Genomic DNA, 21,399 nt, shown 5'->3' with positions numbered 1-21,399 from the left:
ACAACCGCAAGGAGAGACCACATAAAGGTCTGGCAGATCTCGAGAAAACTAACTCTAAAGCGTAACCATCTTGGATAAATCGAGAACCCACTGGTCTGATGTGATCTTGACCCATTCCTCGACGAATCGGGAGAGGTGACCTTCTAGATTGGGAACTGAAGAATGGGTCGACCGAATTTCATTGGGAAGCGGACTTTGGGGTGGAACGCTGGGAGGCCCCCTCGCGGAAGGGGCGGCAACCTTGAAAAGGCTGAGACCAAGACTGAGACCTGGAAGGATAATCCTGAAAAGTAGCACCACATCCCCTAGCCATATATAGACGCTGGCCCCAAAACCGGGAAGGCACAAAAAGCTCGAGAATGCTTCGGTCGGTCCTCCGGCAGTTTATGCACCTTGTTATCACCCAAGGAATCAATGAGCTGCTCAAGGTCCTCACCAAAAAGCAACTTACCCTTAAGAGGCAGAGTGCCTAAACGTGTCTTGGATGCCGAATCCGCTGACCAATTGCGTAACCAGAGGAGCCGTCTGGCAGAGACTGCAGAGGCCATCGCTTTTGCCTGGACGCAGAGAAGATCGTATAGAGCATCTGCTCCGTAGGCAATGACTCCTTCCAACCTTTCAGCCTGCTCTGCCTCTGCAGCCGGGAGGTCTTGGGTGCCGAGTAACTTTTGGACCCACCTAAGGCCTGCCTGCTGCATGAGACTGCTGCAAATAGACGCCCGAACTCCCAATGCCAGCACCTCAAAGATCCGCTTGAGGTGGAATTCGAGTTTGCGATCCTGTACATCCTTTAAAGCGGTAGCACCCCCTTCCGGAATTGTGGTGTGCTTGGTCACCGCGGAAACTGACGTATCCACTATGGGGGTCTTTAGCATTTCTAGACAGTCCTCCAGGAGAGGGTAAAGCTTGTCCATGGCCCTCCCGACGCGAAGTCCCACTTTGGGAGCCTCCCATTCCCGGAGGAGTAGCAATTTGTGCATAGGATGAAAAGGAAAAACGGCCGCCGGAGCCCTGAGTCCCGCCAGGACCGGGTCCATGTGCTTGGGTAGCGCAGCGGTAAGAGTATCAGCTGGGGGGGCCCTCAATCCCTAACTCCTGAAGGACAAAGGGGATGATGGGATCCAATTCCTCTTTCTGAAACAGGCGGAGAACTCTGGGATCATCCCCTTCCAGAGGAGGAAGCGTCTCCACTAAAACCAAATTCGGATCCGGGGTCCCCAAAGGCGCCGGAGGGTCCGGGAAGGGAGGGGCCCCCGGGACCACCTATAACCGGCAGATCTTTGCGCATCAGGAGCCAGCAGAGGGTCCATCCGTGGGAGTTTAGCTGGCAGGGGACCGGGTGAGGGGTCCTCCTCCTGCAAGCTGGCCAGATAGGATTTGTACATGAGAAGCACAAATTCAGACGAAAAACGAGGCCTACACTTGCCGGGGGGGGGGGGGGGGGGTGGTGGTCAGGGACCACGTCGAGGGACCGCACGAGGCTCAAATCGGGAGACCCCAAAAAATTAGACTCTTCTGCGCCCAGCAGCTCCGAAACGGGAGCTGTTGAAATCCCCAACAGAGCTCCCAACTTCGTGGTTTCAAACACTTAGAGGTCCTTCATACATATTACTAGAGGAGCTTCCCACCCAAGGCTGGAGGAACCTCACAGTCAGAATTTCTCTTGCCAGGTTCCTCACACCTGAAAAGGTCACCCCCAGTGAGATATGGTAAAACTAAGATTCTCTACAATTTTAGATTTTCCTCTGCTGAGCCCGAATTTTTCTTTTTATAGAATTTATTGTACACTATGAGACCCCACCCAATTGGAGAGAGACTACTGGCCCATCCCTTCAGGAACAAATTTTACCCAGATCTCTCTGCAGCACCAGGCTTCCTCGTCTACCATCTGCTGGAGACAGAGCAATACTGAGGTGCTGCAGGCTGTACAAGTCCCTACATATGGTAGTATCAGCCATCTAGTTGTTCTGTCTCCATCTGCTGGTAGGGGGAGCATAACCCATACATCTGGACCGGTCTGGTAGTAGTAAAGCGAATGCAAGATTATGTGGTTACGCACATTACAAATGCAAAATGTGCTCCTATAACGAACCTGATAATGCAAGTTATGTCCCACTACTTACCTGGGGCACCAGGCTGACATGGATATTGCAGAAATTCTCTCTCTTGACTTTGAACTGGAACTGGCGGAAAGCTTCAATGAAGGGCATGCTCTCTATATCTCCAACTGTGCCCCCAAGCTGGAATAAGAAGAAACTCCGTTAAACAACAAAAAAAAAAAAAAGTTTAGCACTGTAATTTGCTGGGGGGGGGGGGGGAAAAAAAGCTACATTCTCTCCCACCCTCACATTATTAGACTATGAGAGCCTGTAGGACATCTGTCACTTCCTAGACTGAAAACAGCAGCAAATAACCTCAACTATCACCACTCCTCAGGGCTACAATCTAAAAGTGAGGCAAAATATTGCAATACAATACTTGGAAAGTTCCATGCATCGTGCTTCTACTTCAGAGAGCAAGGGACATGCAGGATCTTAAAACGCCACCATTTCCTTGTGCCTAACCAATACAAATCAACAAATAATGAAAAGCTCTATTAATAAAATTTAGCACAAGATGCACAACTGAATGTTCAGTGTGATTGTGAAGCTAACTCCACTATGGAGTCTCTTGCATTCCCAGACGAACTTTGACAAGTTTTGTCATAAAAAAACCAGCATCTCCTTTTACGCATATACAAAATCCCCTTCCAAATCAGACTCAAAATGTCTTAACCAACATTGTTACTATAAACTATTGACTATAAGACAACACACTGGACGACATTTGTAGTGTACAAGTTTTAAGAGCTGCAAATTCAAATGTTACCTAAATTACTTTCTATGTAGTTTGAAAGCTATTTGAGAAAGGAAACTTGTTAAGCACAGATTTATCTTGGGCTACACTGTCAGACAGCGCATTCTAACCTGGGAAAGGTTTTTATGCAAAAATGTCTAGATCCATTTAAAACCAAGGTTACCCTCTATGCAGGGATTCTTTCGCGACAGGGGGTTTACAAGTCACCTGGCCGATGACAAATATGGAGCCTCAGTTTAAATGGGAAAATAATACTGAACCAGGCAATTATCCTATCAGCCAAATAACAGGAAATCTTTTAGAATCAATAATGGAAGTAATTTAGATACTTCATACTTTAGACAAATTAATGTAAATCGGTTATTTACTCTCTCAGATAACAGATGGACAAAGGGGCACTCCATGAAGTTAGAAAGCAGCTTATTTAAAACAAATCGAAGAAAATTCTCATATACTTCGGAATTCATTGCCAGAGGATGTGGTTACAGCAGTTAGTGTAACTGGGTTAAAAAAAAATGTTTGGTTAAGTTCCTAGAGGAAAAATCCATAAACTGCTATCAATTAATAAGCAATAGTAGCTTGTGATTTACCTAATGTTTGGGTACTTGCCAGGTACTTGTGACTTGGATTGGCCACTGTTAGAAGCAGGATGCTGGGCTTGACGGACCCTTGGTCTGACCCAGTATGGCATATCTTATGTTCTTGTTCTGGGCAAACTGAGCCCTGCCAATCTAGCATAAGTTGAAGTATTCGATACAGGCCTGACTTACTAAGCTTTTCTCCTATAGACACAGAATGTGAAAAAAAGCCTTAGTAATTCAGGCCTTCAATTTGAATTCAAAATATTTTAATATCGCTTGACAAATAAAAAGTCATGGGGTAGAAATTTTGTACCCGAGTTTAATCAAAGAAATGCTCCAATATAAAACTAAAGAACAAAAGAAGCAGGACAGACCTCAATGACACACACTTGGGGCTCAATGCCATCTTCATCCACCGGAATCAGCGCTTGCCTCATCACCCAATCCTGAATGGCATCTGTGATGTGAGGAACCACTGCAGAGAGAAAGCAGTGATTAGAGAGAACATCCCTCCCTCTGCATGCTGGGGACAGCCACCGATCGTGCCTGGGACAAGCAGCATGCAATGTATCTACCCTGTGTGATCCTGCCAGGTACCTGTGACCTGGAATGGCCACTATTGGAGACAGGATGCCGAGCTTGATGGACCTTTGGTCTGACTCAGTATGGTAAATCTATTTACAGTAGACACAGGCCTTTTCAGTTTAACTTAAAGGAAAATTGGTTCTAACCTGCTAATTTTCATTCCTGGAATACCACAGATCAGTCCAGACAAGTGGGTTTTGCATCCTACCAGCAGATGTTGGAGACAGAGAATAAAAACTACTCAGGTACTGCTACTTATCCGAGAGTGCCACCAGCAGTCCCTCAGTACTGACCTGTACCCAAACACCAAGGATTCTCTAGAGCGAACGGAGGATTAAAGTCAGAACCCCCAACAAAACTGAACTCTCAACTTACGGTAATGGAAAAACTTCCAACCCCAAAACTGCTTAAACTATGCACATTCTTGTTTAAATTCTGCATCGCCAGCAGCATCCAGAAACAGGAAAGGTCTTTTGTAACCATAAGGGGACAGGGGTCTGGACTGATTTGTGGGATTCCATGAATAAAATTTAGCAGGTAAGAATCAAATTTTCCTTTTCTGCTCACACCCCAGATCAGTCCAGACAAGTGGGATGTATCCAAGCCCCTCTACACTGGGCGGGAAACCCTAAAGACCTACACACAGTACACTTTCAAACGTGACACCCTCCGAAGGCCGAACATCCAAAACGGTAATGTTTGGTAAAAGTGTGCAAAGACGACCAAGTCGCTGCTTGACAAATCTCCTGCGGAGATACCAACTGGCACTCCAACCAGGAGGCTGCCTGTGCCCTAGAAGAACGCACCACAGCCCCTCCGGATCCAACCGACCCTTGCAGATATAGGCCAAAATAATCACTTCCTTCAACTATCTCGCAATCATGCTCTTAGCCACTTTGCAACCCCAATTTACTCCACTGAATAAAACAAAGATGATCCGACCTCTGAAAGTCATTTGTAACCTTGAGATTCCGCAATAGAACCTGATGCACGTCCAAAAGGTGAAGCTCCTTCGCGTGGGGCGAAGCAGATGTCAGATGCGGAAAGGCTGACAATTCCACCATCTGGCCAAGATGAAAGGCAGATACGACTTTGGGTAAAAAGGAAGGAACCGTATCCAACGAGGCTCCATCGTCTGAAATCTGCAAAAAGAAGATCACTGCACGATAAGGCTTGTAACTCTGAAATTCACCTAGCCGAACAAATAGCCACCAGGAACACGGCTTTCAAGGTGGGGTCCTTCAAAGACGCTTTTCTCAATGGCTCAAAAAGGGAGGTCCACATAGTAATTGAAGAACCAGATTAAGGTTCCAAGACAGACATATCCTATGAACCTGAGGATGCAAATGTTTTGCTCCTTTAAGAAAACATATGATGTCAGGATGAGACACTAGCGGCCTCCCTTGAAGTCTCCCTCGGAAACAGCCCAAGGTTGCTACCTGGATTTGGAGAGAATTATAGGCTAAATCTTTTGACAAGTCATCTTGCAAAAACGCCAAGACCCGGGCAATGTCCACCTGCAAAGGATCAATGTCATGGACCCCACACCATGACAAACACTCTCCACACTGGCATCTGAGATATATGCCAAAAAATAGATGACCTCCTAGCCTGAAACAGTAGTTATCATCAGTTCTAAATACCCCTTCAAGTGGAAGAGTCACCTCTCAAAAGTCAGGCTGCTAGACAGAAGCAATCTGCCTGCTCCAAAAAGATGGGCCCTTGGCTCAGCAATCTCCACAGGTGACAATCGGATGGACACTACTGCCAGATGAACCAAATCCGCAAACCATGGACAGCCTGGCCATTCCAGCGCCACCAGGATCACTCTTCCTGGATGTTAGATGTGACGTAGCACCTGACTTACCAGGTCAATCTGACTTACCGCACGGGGGAGCCATGGGGGAAATACAGAAATCTCACTGGCCATGGCTGCACTAGAGCCTTCAGAGCCAAATTCCGTCCTGCGGCTGAAAAACCTAATCACCTTGGCATTTGGCCGAGTTGCCATGAGATTGAACCATGGCTCATCCCACCTGTGCCAAATGAGGGCAAAGGCCTCCGCTGACAGCTCCCATGCCCCTGGATCCAGCTGTTGACAGAGATAATCCGCCTGCACATTGTCCAATCCTACCACGTGAGAAGTTGCTAGTACTGCTAGATGCGTTTCTGCCCAAAGAGCTCTTGAACCTCCTAAGCCAGTAAACGACTCTTCATTCTTCCTTACTGATTGATGTAGGCCACTGTCATTGCATTGTCCAAGAACACGCGCACCACATGCCCCTGAATCCATGGAAGGAAGATGAGTAACGCCCTGCAAACTGCTCTCGTTTCCAGACAGTTGATAAACCAGAATACCTCTACTAGCAAGCACTGACCTTGGGCCGCCAATCCCTGACATACTACTTCCCAATTACTGAGGCTAGCATCTGTGGTCACAACCACCCAGTCCAGAACCTCCAGATCCACTCCTTTCTCCAAACTGAGACACGACAGCCACTGTGAGAGACTGGATCTGGATTCCCCCTGGAGTGACATCAGTAGCTGAAACTCCTCAGACAATGGATTCCAACAGGACAAAAAACCCTTCTGGAGAGGTCACATGTCAGCAAAAGCCCATGGCACCAACTTCAGAGTAGACGCCATGGAACCTAGAACTTGTAAATAATCCAAGTCTTTGGGAACCAACAGATTCAGCAGCCGAACAGCTTAAGCCTGCAACTTGATCACCCTCTCCGGGGTAAGGAACACCTTATCTAACTGGGTATCGAATCAAGCCCCCAGATATTCCAATGGCTCTTTGCCAGGTTTAATCACCCAACTCAGAAACCTTAGGTGTTCCGTTACTCGGATGGAACAGCGACACTCCATGTCTGACTTCACCCGAATGAGCCAATCATCCAGGTACAGATGTACTAGGACCTCTTCCTTCATAAGAGCTTACGCCACCACCATCATATTCATGAAACTCTTGGTGCAGTTGCCAGCCCGAAGGGAAATGCTCAAAACTGAAAATGCTCTCCCAGCAAGTGAAGCACAGAATCTTTTGATGGTCTGCTCAGATAGGAATGCGCAGGTACTCTTCCGTTAGATCCAAGGAGGCGGGAAGCTCCCCCTTGCACAGTGCTGCAATCAGCGTCTGCGTCGTCTCCATACGAAAGTGCGGCACCCGCAAGGATACACTGACTCTCTGCAGATCTAGAATGGGCTGAAAAGAACCCTCCTTGTTGGGAACCACGAAGAAAAACAAATATCTTCTTGGACCTTGCTCTCTTAGGAGAACTGGGACGATGGCTTCCAGGCGCTGCAGCCTTAAGAGCATGTCGCTGCCCACTTGGCAGGCGAAGCACAATGGGACACCACAGAATTTTCGCACCCCCATTAAGGAAGCCTAAGGTGTAGCCATCCCTTATCACTTCCAGAACCCACTGAGCAGAAGTGATTTTGGTCCACTCCTCGTAAAAAAGGGATAACCTCTCTAGAAATCCTATTAGAGCAAAACCTCATTTCCCGAAGTACAGTGGAAAAGTCTTTCTTGCCAGCTTTATCATCTTTAGGCAACTTGTTCCCATTTGATTCTGCGAAATGCTTCATCAGCTTCTCCAGATCTTCGCTGAACAGCAGCTTTCCTTTGACGGGGAAATTACAAAGCTGTGCTTTTGACCACACATCCGCCACCCAATTAGGCAACCACAGGAGTCTCTAGACAGCTATTGCAGACACTATATTCCTGGCGGATGTCAACCATATCATACAGGGCATCCACCACATAGGCCACTCTGCCTCCAACAGAGCCTTCTGGTTGGAATCAGAGGCCCCCCAATGTCTTCTCCTGCACCTAGCACGAACAAAGTTCTCTGCATTAGGCTAGCACAGACTGCAACTCGAAGGCTCAAAGCTAAGACCTCAAACAGCCTCTTCAAGATCTCTAGCTATCAATCCCGGACATTCTTTAGCACGCTGAACCTGCTACAGGAATAGTCATCTTAGTTACCGCAGACACCAGTGCATCTGCCTTTGGAAGCTTCCAAACCTCCAAAGAGTCCTCCAGCAAGGAATACAACCTAGCCATAGCCCTGGCCACCTTCAGACCTGCCTCGGAGAAATCCCATTCCTGTCAATCTGCTTCTTTACCTTCTTCAGCAAAGGGAAAGCCTTTGGCAGTCCATCCAATACTGGGGTTACAGCCTCATTATCCGAATTCTCCTGCGTGACCTTGAGCCCAGCTCTTCCAGCACCTGGGGAATGAGAGGCCACAACTCCTCCTTAGAGAGGAATCTTACCGCCCTAGCATTGTCCCCTTCCACGAGAGGAACCTCTTCAACATCAGAGTCACTGCACCTGGGCGCTGATCCTGCATTTCGTGGATCCTCCTTGTGCAACGTCTCCCTCCGAAGCTTCCGAGGAGTCATCCTACACCCCCGACGGGTGTCCTAGGCCCAGCAGATGAAGAATGCACCCACCCCCCACCCACCCCGACCTGGGCTGCGCCTCAGCGTGAGGATTCTTCTTTCTTAGCGAGATAGGCCTCATTCAGCAGCAACACAAAATATGCAGAAAAGCCACCAGCCCCACCGGCATCCTTTTCCACCATGTCCTCTCCTGGCTAGCCTGCATCTTCACAATCCTCTACAGGCCTTTGCTGTACTGGAGAGTCTCTGAATTCCCTATCCATTGCAGGCCTCCTGCCAAGTAGAGGCAACATGGCCACCATCTCCTTTGATCTCCCCCCGCAGCCTTCAGAACGGGGTCTGCCTAACATGCACAGCATCCGCCTGTTGGCCTTTTGCCAAGGACCCTTCCCTCTCAAGAGGCACAGATGGCGCATGAGGCCCCATTGAGGTGCAATTGCCTCACACCACAGGCTCAACAAACTCTTCCGCGCTTCATGGGAGGTGCCATGATTCTGTCATGGCCAGCAGCAAAATAACCCCGAGCACTGTGAAAACGCTTGCGATACTGTTGCTAGCACTTTCCCGACCGCGAGTGCTACAGCTGAGCCATGCATGTCCCTTCTCACCCCCAATGAGAAGACTGCACTGCACAGACGACCACCGACACAGCCGAAAAAAGGCCTGCATTAAAAAAAAAAAAAAAAAAAAAGTTACACACCCACCGAGCAACCCAGAGAGAAAAAGGAAGATGCACATTCCTGCTTCTGGATGCTCCTGGTTGGTCTAGTCGACAGGCAGGTGAGGCGGCCTCAGGGAAAGCGAGGGAACCAGGACCTCTGGCTTTTCCTACCACCCTGGAAAATCAAGGGTTGAGCTTGGCTAGGGATTACCAACCCCATCCCACCCCCGCTTGCTTGCTCAACCCGAGGAATGGCCCAGGAAGGAACTTAACACCTCGGGGAGCATCAGTCTTCACTTATCTCCTTTTCTTATTTTTTATTTTTAAACTAAACTAGATCTTAGGCTGCTGGTTAGCACCTCTACCACCTGCTGGAGACAGACATACTGAGGGCATGCAGGTGGCACACTGTTAAATAGCAGTACCTGAAAAAAGTTTTTATTCTCTGCATCCATCTGCTGGTAAGGATATAAACCCCACTTATCTGGACTGATCTGGGGTATGAACAGGTTGAATGGATTCTTGGGTCTAAAGGCAAGAATGACTTTACAAACTTATTTGGGGACTCAAAGATATACGATGTTACCTTATATATTTTTCTTTTATTTTTGTTAGCCATTTATTTCTGTGCATTAACATGGATGAAAACAGCAGCTAAACTACTTCATAAAATTTATAATAAAGGGGGTTCCTCCAAAGATAGCTTACTTTACAAAACTTCATGTGACTATTCTAGGATTTTTAGATCACATCTACTCAGCTTATGGCTAAAATACCCCTTTTTACAAATTTAGTTATTATAAAATAAAGTGTTATTTAAAAAAAATATATGTCAGGGCATTTCCTTTGGATGTTGACATTATTTCAATGTTAATACAGCGCTACAGAAGAATGGTGCAGAGTCAATCATGTGATAATAGCAAATACATAATTTCAGATTTCACCATTCTTCTATATTTTATTTCATAATTTTATTATTTTTAGATTTAGTCAGTCTGGTTTTGATATGCTGTTTGATATTTTATATTGGCATCAGTGTTTTAGTATGCTTATTTTGTAAGTTGCTACGGGCCTCTGTATCAGCAGCATATAAACGTGAAGAAATAAATAAGTTATACTCTACTAAGAGTGAAACATATGCTAAGCTGATTACATCACAGACAGCACAACATAAAAAATGATTAACAATTCAATAATGTAAAGCATATGATTGCACAGATCGCATAATATCCACCTTTCAGTCATTTAGGTAAAGGCTTCCCGAACATAAAATGCCTTGAGTTTATGCCAAAATAATGTACGACTCAATATCCTATAAGGTCGGTCCTGCTATAGAAAATGCTCAGTTGTGAGCGTCTTTAATTTGAGGTTATCCAACAAAATTGTATTTCTTTTTAAGCACATGGGAAAGTTTGAAGATTGTGTTTTAAGAGAAAAGTGGAACCACTGCTGCCATGTAGGAGACTGGAGTTTGAATACAGACAGGCAGGCAGAGTCTGGGGCATCAGCAAAGAGAGCACGAAGATCCCTTAGAACCTAGCACCAGTCAGTGTTCACCACCCCTGCCTGCAGGTGCACGCAGACCAGATCAAGAATGGAACTGCACTTTGATTAGGGACCAAAAGCTGAGCTATAGGGTGGGGGATGGAGAATACATAGGATAACCACACAATGCCAGCAACATGGGTGCATCTAACTCAGAAAAACTGGCACGTTAGGTCTCTACAGCATAAGCAGGGCCTTGGTTTTGTAGCCTTCTTCTATGCTGACAGCATATGAACATGCCTAGTTTGGACCCTCTGCTCCATCCCAGAATAGGGGATGCTGCCCTAAAAAGGCACAAGGAAGATTTACACAGCTTTAACAGGATGATATATGGGCCTCTTGAGTTACATTTCAACATTAGCATAATTTCCAGCAGGGGGGGGGGGGGGGGGGGAAGCGTGCATGGTAAGTTCACACTGACAATAGCCACCACTGGGTTTCAGCTGTCCTGCCAATCTACATTAATGCAAAAGGTAATCTCTCACAATATACTCCAACGTCCAGTCACCTTGCACAGTTTTACCCAAGTAGTCCCCCTTCCTCTCCTTGTTGATGACATATTGGTAGATCTTCCCAGTGGTCAGATTGTTGTCTTTGGTCAGACGGATGTCCAAGAAGCGCTCATAGTTGCCCAAATCCAGGTCTACCTCTCCACCATCATCCAAAACAAACACTTCCCCTAAAGAAAAGATCCATAGGACAAAGTAAAGATGGATTAAAAAAAAAAAAAAAAAAGCCGGCAGCGAGACAAGAGACAAGGACAGATGGGGGGCTGAAGGGGAAAGAAAGGAAAAGGTTGCTAGCCCATTTCGCTTGATAATGTTTAAGGCAACGTTTGAAGTTAGATTCCTCAGACTATCACGCTGCCTGTTTACTGGTTCCCTACAATAGATTTTTCAAGCTTCTGCAGTAGCTTATGTGGCAAGTTTGCATAAAGTTTTGCATTTCAAACTATGCAAAGTCATTAGATTGAAAACCTTTACATTGCTTGGATATAATTTAAAAACAAATACAAAAATGTAGACTGCAGGTTTTGCACCTCTACCATCTGCTGGAGACAGAGGAATACTGTGGGACTGCAGGTGGCACACTAAGATATATGGCAGTGTCAGTGAAACATTTTTCTCTGTCTCCATCTGCTGGCAGGGAGGCAAAACCCAGGAGTCTGGACTAATCTGGGGTATGAACAGGAACTGTGACATGTTATTTGTTAAACCACATTCCTGGTCATCTTTCAGAGTATATGAGCTTATGTATGCTGAAACTTCATGCAGTATCAGGAGTGTCTCTCATGCTGTTAATTGAAATTAATGCCGTCCCTGCCAGCTGCAAGAGATGAGTAGTTACACACTTTCAAAGCACAACTAAGTCTGTCAGCTGTTATATGTTTGGACACATATGCAGATGCAAAAATCATTGCATAAATATTAAATTCTTCTAAAGGGACATCATGCCATTAAAAGTCTTTGATAGAACTGACTGCTTGCTCTGTCCACTCCAACCTCATTTCCTCCCCCTCCTAATCCCTTCAGGACAGGATTAGGAAGCAGAGATGTTCCTTCTATCTGCTCTGCACCTCCTTCTCTCCTGTTCTCTGCAGGCTGTCTGGGAGGGGAAAGGCTGGAGCAAGAGAACAGCTAATTGTTCAATCAGCCCTACAAGCACAATGTAGCCTCCTTCACCTGATTCAGTTAGTAGGTTTGTAAATTATACCATAACAGGCTAATTATGAGGCTTCTCCCATGCTTGCAGAATTCTCCAGAGCACTGTTTATATCCTCTTTAGTAATATTCACATGTCTTATGATTTTGTTTCAATATATTTCTTATATTTTTGGGAAGGAAATGTACACATCTGTATAGCCATACCTCGTGTTTTTTAAATTCCAAATCTACAGCTGTTCACATTCGACATGTATTGGGAACAGACATAAACTGGATTTATTTAAATATATAGGTAAGAGGATTAAGATAGAAGAGTTTTAAAACCTTTTAAGCATTGTCTCCCCAGGACTGAAACACAAAAATAGATTCTCTGCCCCACATTCATCCCTCTTGGTTCCTTCCTCCCCCCATCCAAAAATATAAACTGGCCATTCAGAGAGAGGATGCTGTAGCATTGTAATGTGCTCAATAAAGTGAGGAAACAGTACAAAGTCTTTTCTTTTTTCTCTCAAGTTCATGTTACTACCGTCAGCATTCACAATCCAATACACCTGACTAGCAGGTGACTAATCAAATGAAAAGTAACATTTATGATCGAAATTATTAGTCAAGAATTTCAACATCACTAGGATTGCTTCCAGACAGGAGTAGGCATAAATGACCCCTGTAAAGAGATACAGAAAGGTCACCATGACAGACAAAATGAGATTCCTGGAATCCTGATTCCTAGACTCGCACCACATACATACAAACTGTTTCCCAAGCTTTACAGAGACAGAGAGTGTGCAGCCAGTTCTGGAATACTGACCCTCCCAAAGGAAAAACAATATCAGGAACTCCGCCTTCTAAGGTTTGGATTTTTAGAAAAGTGAAAAAAACGATTCTATAGCGACTAAACTATTAATATATTCATCTGCAAAAGACTAGCATTGAAAATATAATAAAAGGACATGTTTGCTGGAAGAAAAAACTATTTGGGAACTACCAGAAAATATTTAGATCTGACATAGCAAAAACAAAAACAAAAATGTCAGAAAGCATCACCAACACAATCCCTCAAACCACAGCCACTTACCATGTTCATAAGGAGAGAAGGTGCCTGCATCAATGTTAATATAGGGGTCAATTTTGATGGAAGTGACGTGCAAACCACATGATTTCAGTATTGTCCCAACGCTGCTGGCAATTATACCTTTCCCAATGCCTGAAATCACTCCACCAGTAACTAAAATGTACTTCATTTGTCTGGTGATGTCCTGGAAAAACCAAACCAGAATTCTCTTTACAAGCAGCTTTCCAACGCATGACAAAATTCAGACCTGACTATTGCTCTTACTAAAGTATTTGGCTCTCAACCCGGTCCCATTTTTCAGGATTCTCCCTCCCTCAGGAAAAAATTGTCCTCCCTTTCCTCCTCCAGCTACCTTGGGACAATCATAGTCAACATTCTTCTGGAATAAGAAGTGAGAAAAGCATTTGCTCCCTTCCTATAACCACCAAACCCTGCTCCCCACTTTCCAGCTGGCTAACAGTCCACATTCAAAAGGAGTGTGAGATCAGGCTAACTTTTTTCTGTTGTGCAGGTTGAGCTAGTTTTGGGCTGGGCAGCTGGGCGGCCGAGTGTTAGCAACCCTCTATGTTGCTGGCGCCTTTTTTTTTTTTGCCTCAGGCAGCCCAGTCAGTGCGATAAGATTTTAAAATTGGTTTGAATCCCAAAGACAGACACAATATAGCCCAAAACTAGCCCAAGAAATCCAAGGGAAAGGGAGGTCCTTAGCCCAAAAAACCACATAAAAGGATAAGATAAATGGTATTTTCAATAATCATTTTTATTCTGATGTATGAAAACATAAAGTAGCAATGTATTTATAATATGCCAACACATGGATGTACAAAACTCATCAAGCAAAAATAAAAAATTGAATTTTTTAAGAACATAAGAAATTGCCATGCTGGGTCAGACCAAGGGTCCATCAAGCCCAGCATCCTGTTTCCAACAGGCCAGACCAGGCCACAAGAACCTGGCAATTACCCAAACACTAAGATCCCATGCTACTGTTGCAATTAATAGCAGTGGCTATTCCCTAAGTAAACTTGATTAATAGCCGTTAATGGACTTCTCCTCCAAGAACTTATCCAAACCTTTTTTGAACCCAGCTACACTAACCACATTCTCTGGCAACAAATTCCAGAGCTTTATTGTGCATTGAGTAAAAAATAATTTTCTCAGATTAGTCTTAAATGTGCTACTTGCTAACTTCATGGAATGCCCCCTAGTCCTTCTATTATTCAAAAGTGTAAATAACCAAGTCACATCTAATCGTTCAAGACCTCTCATGATCTTAAAGACCTAAATTTAAATTAAATTAAAACATTCTTATAGTATTCACAAAATTCTACCTCATTCCTATGGTACTCATCTTATTTTTTCTTCTCCAGCCATTTTCTTCCCCCCTTATCTCCAATGCCAATCCCATAGCGCTACTCTCTCTCCCTGTTTAAGTAATCTGAATTTTATGTTCAAAACTCAACTGACACCATAATTCAATAGCATTCCTCCAAAAATGAAGATTAAATGGAAAGAGAATTCTGCTACTTGCATCAGTTTTTAAACATATTAGACATTTCTTTAACTCAAGAGCATATTAAGTGTAACATTTTAAAATGCTCACTTGGGATTTGTGTGTGTAAAATGAGGACTTATACCAGTCCACTGGCTGAATCTCCATATGTGCATAATGAGTTATGCACATATGGATATATATATATATATATATATATATATATATATATATATATATATATATATTTATTTATTTATTTTTATTTTTTTTTCATAACGTGTAATTGTGGCTGCATTAAAAGAGGCATTCATGGGGGCATTTCAGAGATGTGTTTGCAAGCCTTTCAAGTATATTTCTGTCAAAAAATAGATGCATGTAATGGAACACCACCAACACACATGTACTTTATACCAATCAACATAAGGTACACACAAACTTTTATCCACATCACAAGCAGATACTCACACCGTACACAAGTATCTTGTGTTTAAAATTCTGCTAGGATATTGCAGGCTAAAAAATGTATGCTCTGTTGAAAATTTACTGTCAGCTTACTAACAGCAGACTTAGCTCTTGCACTTCAGTCCTCAGTCACCAGCTTTGGTCCTTCATCTGAGCACACTTTCTCCCTACATTCCCTTCTCTGTCCCCAACCCACCTCTCTTCCCCTATTTCCCACCCTCTCTTTATTGCACTCACCCACTTCTCTCTTCTCCTCCTACCCCACCCCCTTCTGCTCCACCCACTACAGAGCACCAGCCACTCCCACCCCACCAACCTCTCTGTCTTTGCCTCTTCCCATGGCACCCAACATCCTCTCCTTCTACTCCTCACCTATCCAATAATGCTACTCTGTCTCACCCCTGTCCCCCAGAATGCTAAACCTCAGTCATCACCATTCAAAAAAAAAAGGAAAAGAAAAAATGCCAACATATCCTCCCCTAGCCTCTTACCTCAAGTCTCTATCTCTGGTTCCCAGGAAGCTGCCAGATTACCAGGCTTCAGCAGGGTGAAGCGGTGAGGTTAGCAACTTCAGCTTCAGGACCAAGTTGGAGGACGAGTTCGGTGGTGGCAATGACAACTTCAGCAGGTTCGGGAGTGTGGGCTGACAAGTTGGACTGTGCTGGCAGGTCACTATGTTTTCTTACAAGCAGCACCAATCAGGCAATGAGCAGATTCAGATAACTTTATTGGCATGACAATTTTACATGTGTTGCCAAAGTAATATACATACATGATTAAAATAAGAGAAAGGAAAGAAATGGAAACAAAAAATTAATAATAGTAAAGTAAAATTACAGACTACAAAAAGTACAAAACACAAATCTCAAGTTTTTGTAGGCAAGTTAAATTATGAGCTTCGAGAGAAAACTCGAGATCTAACACCCATCACACTCTCTTTACTGGCGAATACGTAGTCCCATTTCACAGCTCCTATTGTCTTGGGGGATTTGGGGGCTTTTTCTTAAGATTATAACTAATCAATCCTAACATTTAATGCTCAATTGTTGAGACCCATTGTTTTGGGAAAAATAAAAACGAGAAATCACACCACACATGGCTATATTCAGGCGGGGGAGGCGTCTGCTATTCAGATTTACACTTGATGCCGGTTTAATTTCTCCCGTATTTTCTCTATATAGAACCTCCTGACTGGATTTAGCTATGTTTAGTGGTGCTATTTACTAGAAAATGTTAGTGATAGCACAAGAACAAGCTGTAAAAAAAAAACACTACTCACCTTCCAGGTTTGGGCTTTATTTAAACCTATAAATTGTTGTAAATTAGCACAGTGGTATAAGAGCCCTCGCTCTCTGTATGAACGCATGCCTCTTCCCCTTCTGAGCTAGGCAAGCCACTGGCAACAGTCGCCTCCTGCTATGCGTGTTCCTGCAGCCTCTGATTGGCTGCAACCGGTGAGTCATCACACTGCGACTATTGGCAAGGTTGCCCAACTATCTGCAGCAAAGCAAAAAAGGCGCCAACAACAAAATGGGTTGCTAGCATTCAGCCACCCATTTCTCCAGCCCAAAACTAGCCCAACTCGCACAAAAAAAAAGTTGCCGCACAAAACGGGTAAAAAAAAAAAAAAAAAAAGTAGCCAATTGGGAGGGCAATAGCGCAATCTGGCAACACTACACGTGAAAAAACGGAAGCGATGCACCGTACACACGCACCAACGCCGTGACGTCAGAGGTTTGCCGGAATCCAACGCCTATTTCCGGTCACGTGTTTTAAGACTGCGCTTGTTCTCCCACGTTAAGCTGGAATGCGCCCTTGTTTTTGCATAACTGTAAAGAGCAAGCAAGGGGGGTTTGTGGTTTTAACAACGGTGGGTTTAAGAAAATGAGCTGAGGGCGGTAAGAAGTTTTTAGCTATATTTATTGCAGATAATATTCATTTTTTAAAATAGAATGGTTATATTATGCGCCCTGCGCTGCCGGAACGTCGTTGTTGAGGGAAGGGGCTGAGCCATAGACTGAGGATGATAGGGGATGGAAGGTCCGAGGCGTTTGGGAAGAACTAGGGAGACTTGGGGGGGGGGTGTCTCAGAAGATGCGGTGGGTCCTGTGGTAAACCGGTGCTCGCTTCTTCCTGCGCTCACGGTGACACACATCCTCTGAAATGGATGTGCTACAGGTTGTCATGGAAACGTGAGCCCGAGCACGCCATTGTGGATTCTAAATCCAGCGGCCCTGACGTAGACCTGTAGTTTGGGTGGGTGGGAGGAAGAGGGAGCAGATGTGCCCCCTCCCGGCGCTAGTATTGAATCGGCCCCTCTTTACACCTGGTTTCTGTCGACCCAGGCCATGGTAGCTCCCTTACTAAATTACACAAAGGTTAATCAAAAGTTTTTGGTTTTTTTCCCCCATTGGACTAACTTAATACATTTCTTGACTAGCTTTGCAGCGCTAATACTTTCGCCTTCAGTTCAAAATTCAAGAGAGTAAAAAAAAGGATATCTAGGGTAAGGTGGCTGCTACACGTAACTCAAAGGGAATTTGTGATAGAGTGAAAGGGAAGAAGAGCAGGGAAAAAGGCTTGAGCACTGTCAGTAAAGGTAAGTTTACTTAGCACTGCTTAAAGGGTCAGTCCATAGCAAATGGACCAGGGGGTCTATGCCCAGTCTTCTCAAAATCGAACAAAATTTTGCACGAATGTTCTCTAGGGTCTGAAACAATCCATACTAAATTTTTTACCTGGCTAGTCATTGGTTGGAGAGCTAGAGGCAGTTGAATGACTGTCACCTCTCAGTACCATCTTCTGTGTAACTTAAAAGGGGTATAAAATTGTGTGTTTGTACAACTCCCAGTATGTGAACAGTTTTACAAAAGATGCCTCCTTGCTCTTGACCTATACTTTGATTTAGGCCCTAACTGAACCAGTAGTTATGGGCCATAGCATATACCTATAATAATTATAGTAAGCAGCTTTACACACAACTGGAAGTAAAGATATACTTACATAGACATGTTGCTTTTTTATACAAATCTTTACCAATTTTCAGGTGAAACGATCTCAGAGGTGTAGTTTTTAAAAAAATTTTTGTCATTTGAAAGGTCCTTTTTCCTATAGAAGTAGCCCTATTTCATTTTGTACCTGATCTTGCTTTGGTCAGAATTAAGGGCTCACTGCTATGCATCATTTGCAGGTATGGGCATGCAATATGTGAAAAAAAATCCCCAAAACCTTTGGGATTCTGCTGTGTAACACACAAATGAGCTAGAGCTGTGAACTGTTATAATGCAGCAAAAGCTTATTGTGCTTACCATGCTTGTAGCTTATAACACATCTTGCTTCTACATACTTTTATAAATGACCCCCCCACCGACTGGACATTTTAATTGTGCTGTTTAGTGCATGCAAGCCTGAACCTGCAAAATTATCACCTTACCAAGGCCTATGTTAGTGTGTTGTAGCAGAGATTTTGGGAAGATGCCCAAAATCTGCTATTGTGACACCAGTGTGGCTTTGTAGTATAACTCAAAAAACAAACAATGTACTGGTCTTTAGTTAATATAGCATATAGAACGCCAAGACAACTTATGTAAGACCCTCTAATCACGAGCAGACAATTTATATGGGCAACTCGTTTCTCATAAGGGTCTCTGTTACTTTAATAGAAAAATTAATTTCATGGACGATTACTATTAAAGTAACAGAGACCCCTATGAGAAACGAGTTGCCCATATAAATTGTCTGCTCGTGATTAGAGGGTCTTACATACTAAATACCAGTACATTGTTTGTTTTTTGGGTTGTTTACATTGGTGTGTACTGGAATACACCAGTTGGTGGGTGTGGGTTTGTGTGATTGGTTTGTAGTATAACTGCCATGACAGACAAGTCCTGGCTTATCCTGATGTATGTATCTTGATGAAACTATAGATTTCTGTATATCATTTCTATCTGTTCCTTTCTAGAAAGTAGGCAAGTGTTTGTTAAAAAAAAAAAAAGTTTTTGCTGTTTGTGTTCTTCCAAGTTTTCCTTTTTTTTTTTTTTATTTATGTAATCTTGTATTGTAATCACATGGAGATAACCAATTAATTAGGGGTCTGTACTATTGAAGTTTATGATGGTTCTGCATGCCATAAGCCACCACGTTTTTATTTTGGAAGTTGCAGCTTAAAGAGCATCAAGGACTTCTCTTCAGAAGATCAAGAATTAATAAAGACACTCTAGACTTTCTAGTGCGTCTGTGGAATCCAGTCTTTGCTCCTATCACAAAGCTTTGATTCTAACCAAATGTGCATTTCTATAGAAATACTGTTATAATCCCTTCAAGAAGCAGAATCCCAGTAAAAGCAAAGGTCTGCAGTCAATTAGCCTTGCTACAACTGATCATTTTGAAGGTTAAAAAAAAAAACAAAACTTTAAAACCAGGCCAAAAGCTTTGTCCATGGCTTCTGCAAGACTTTAATGCAAAGTTGCAAGAACAGGAACATCTTCAGTCTGATTTTGCTAGTGATGACCCCATCAATGCAACTGAAAACAATGCCAGCTTTCCACCTCATGGCATTTCCCCTTTAAAGATTCAGCAGCTTAGTAGGCAAAATTCCTTGAGTTATACAAAGTGCAAAATCAGTGACTTATAAGGGGGCCATTGCTAGTTGAATTGCAGTCATTAAGTGGCTTAACTCCTACTGATCTTGAACAAGAACAAAGTGTGCTCACTGAGGGACCTGAAGCAAAAGTTGGAACTTTCCAATAATATGGAAAAAATATAAATTCTGACCCTGGCCCCAAATAGTTGAAGTATTGAAAAAAACTGCCACAGAATTCAGTGTCTCAACCAGAATGGTAAAAAGCAAGGAAGCTGAAACAGGAGAATGTTATTCTTGCTGTTCCAACACCAAATAAGGAAAAATGCTTGCTGAGCCAATTGAGCAAAAAGTGACTGCTGGCACCATGACCCAATAGCTGTGCACAAAGTTTTGAGAACACTTATTGAATATTTGAAGGGAGTTTTACCTGTTTTGGAACATATTTACTATTTTAGTGATGGCTCTGCTGCTACTTACAAAAACTGTAAACATTTAATTAATCTTTGCAATCATAGTAATGACTTTCATGTTACGCATCAGCCATGGAAAATCACTCCTTGATGGGATTCAAGGAACCACAAAATGTTTAGGTGCCCATGCTAGCCTACAACACTCCCTCAATAACCAAATTTTGACACCAAAGGATCTTTGACTTTTGTGATAAGTGGTTCTGGTATTAAACCTTTTTGGCCTAAAGGAGGATATTGAAGCAATCTGACCTGAGAGGTTTAGCAAAGGTCATACACACTCTGGCACAAGGGAAAACCATCAATTCAAGCCATTGATGCAACTAAAATTTGCATTAGCAAAATTTCACATGTCACCTCAGTGCAGTTGTTCTAGGACTTGCACCTGACTGTGTTCCTGCCATTCAAGAATCCAGCTTCCAGCCTGGTCAGTATTTAGCCTGCATCAATTCCTGGTGGATTGGCCATATATGTGAAATCTTCATTGAACATGTCTTGGTCAATTTCTTGCAGCCCCCAGGTCCTGCCAGGACATTTTACTGGCTGCCCTGTTGGGATCCAGAAGAGCACATTATTGCTACCCTTGATGCACCCATAACCCCATCTGGCAGGCAATACATTTATTCACAAGTCACTTTGTCATGCATTGAGGGGACATTCAAAAGCATGTGCAAGGCAAGAAAAAAAGTGATTTTATTTTATTTTTTTTTGTAAAAGCTGCAGTTTAAGCAATTCTTGGATGTAGTCTCTTGCCTTTTCTTGTTTTGTGCTTAAATAAAAGCTTGGAAACCTGTGGCTGGTACCTTGTCTGTTGGCCCCTAGGTGTTGGGATTGTCAGTTTTGCTGAGTTGGCAATGGCTCATCCACCATTGACCAATGCAAGGTATCTAATCAGCATACAAAGTTTCATATTACTTTGCCTACTTTAGGAAAATGTCTAATTGTCAATAGCTAAAAGTGGTAAGCATAGAAAACCGAGCTGCATTGTAAAATTTCACACCTCTAGCTCATTTGCATATT

The 21,399-nt window shown here is 43.6% G+C and overlaps 2 protein-coding genes across 5 annotated transcripts in view; both read right to left on the bottom strand.

The window, feature by feature from the left end:
* Positions 1-15,959, bottom strand: part of CTPS1 (CTP synthase 1) — a 48,092-nt gene extending 32,133 nt beyond the window's left edge. Inside the window, exons 1-5 of one of the 2 annotated variants that reach the window (XM_029620028.1) lie at positions 15,822-15,959; positions 13,380-13,560; positions 11,149-11,319; positions 3,812-3,912; positions 2,124-2,240 (exon numbers count right to left, since the gene is read on the bottom strand). In XM_029620028.1, coding sequence (XP_029475888.1) covers positions 2,124-2,240; positions 3,812-3,912; positions 11,149-11,319; positions 13,380-13,545 — 555 coding nt within the window. In that variant the 5' untranslated portion in view covers positions 13,546-13,560; positions 15,822-15,959. Of the gene's footprint in view, positions 1-2,123; positions 2,241-3,811; positions 3,913-11,148; positions 11,320-13,379; positions 13,561-15,333; positions 15,488-15,821 lie in introns of those variants that run through there. The other variant, XM_029620029.1, reaches the window with a different exon arrangement.
* Positions 15,960-16,040: 81 nt separating this feature from the next.
* LOC115100929 (schlafen-like protein 1) overlaps positions 16,041-21,399 on the bottom strand; it is a 64,160-nt gene continuing 58,801 nt past the window's right edge. For 2 of the 3 annotated variants that reach the window (XM_029620030.1, XM_029620032.1), the window contains one exon: positions 16,041-16,053. The gene's annotated coding sequence lies outside the window, so the exon portion shown is untranslated. Of the gene's footprint in view, positions 16,054-19,736; positions 20,928-21,399 lie in introns of those variants that run through there. The other variant, XM_029620031.1, reaches the window with a different exon arrangement.

The sequence above is a fragment of the Rhinatrema bivittatum genome, chromosome 11 (assembly GCF_901001135.1).
Source record: "Rhinatrema bivittatum chromosome 11, aRhiBiv1.1, whole genome shotgun sequence".
Taxonomy (NCBI): Eukaryota; Metazoa; Chordata; class Amphibia; order Gymnophiona; family Rhinatrematidae; genus Rhinatrema; species Rhinatrema bivittatum.
The sequence above is the reverse complement of the archived record's forward strand: the minus strand, read 5'-3'. Positions and strand labels throughout refer to the sequence as shown.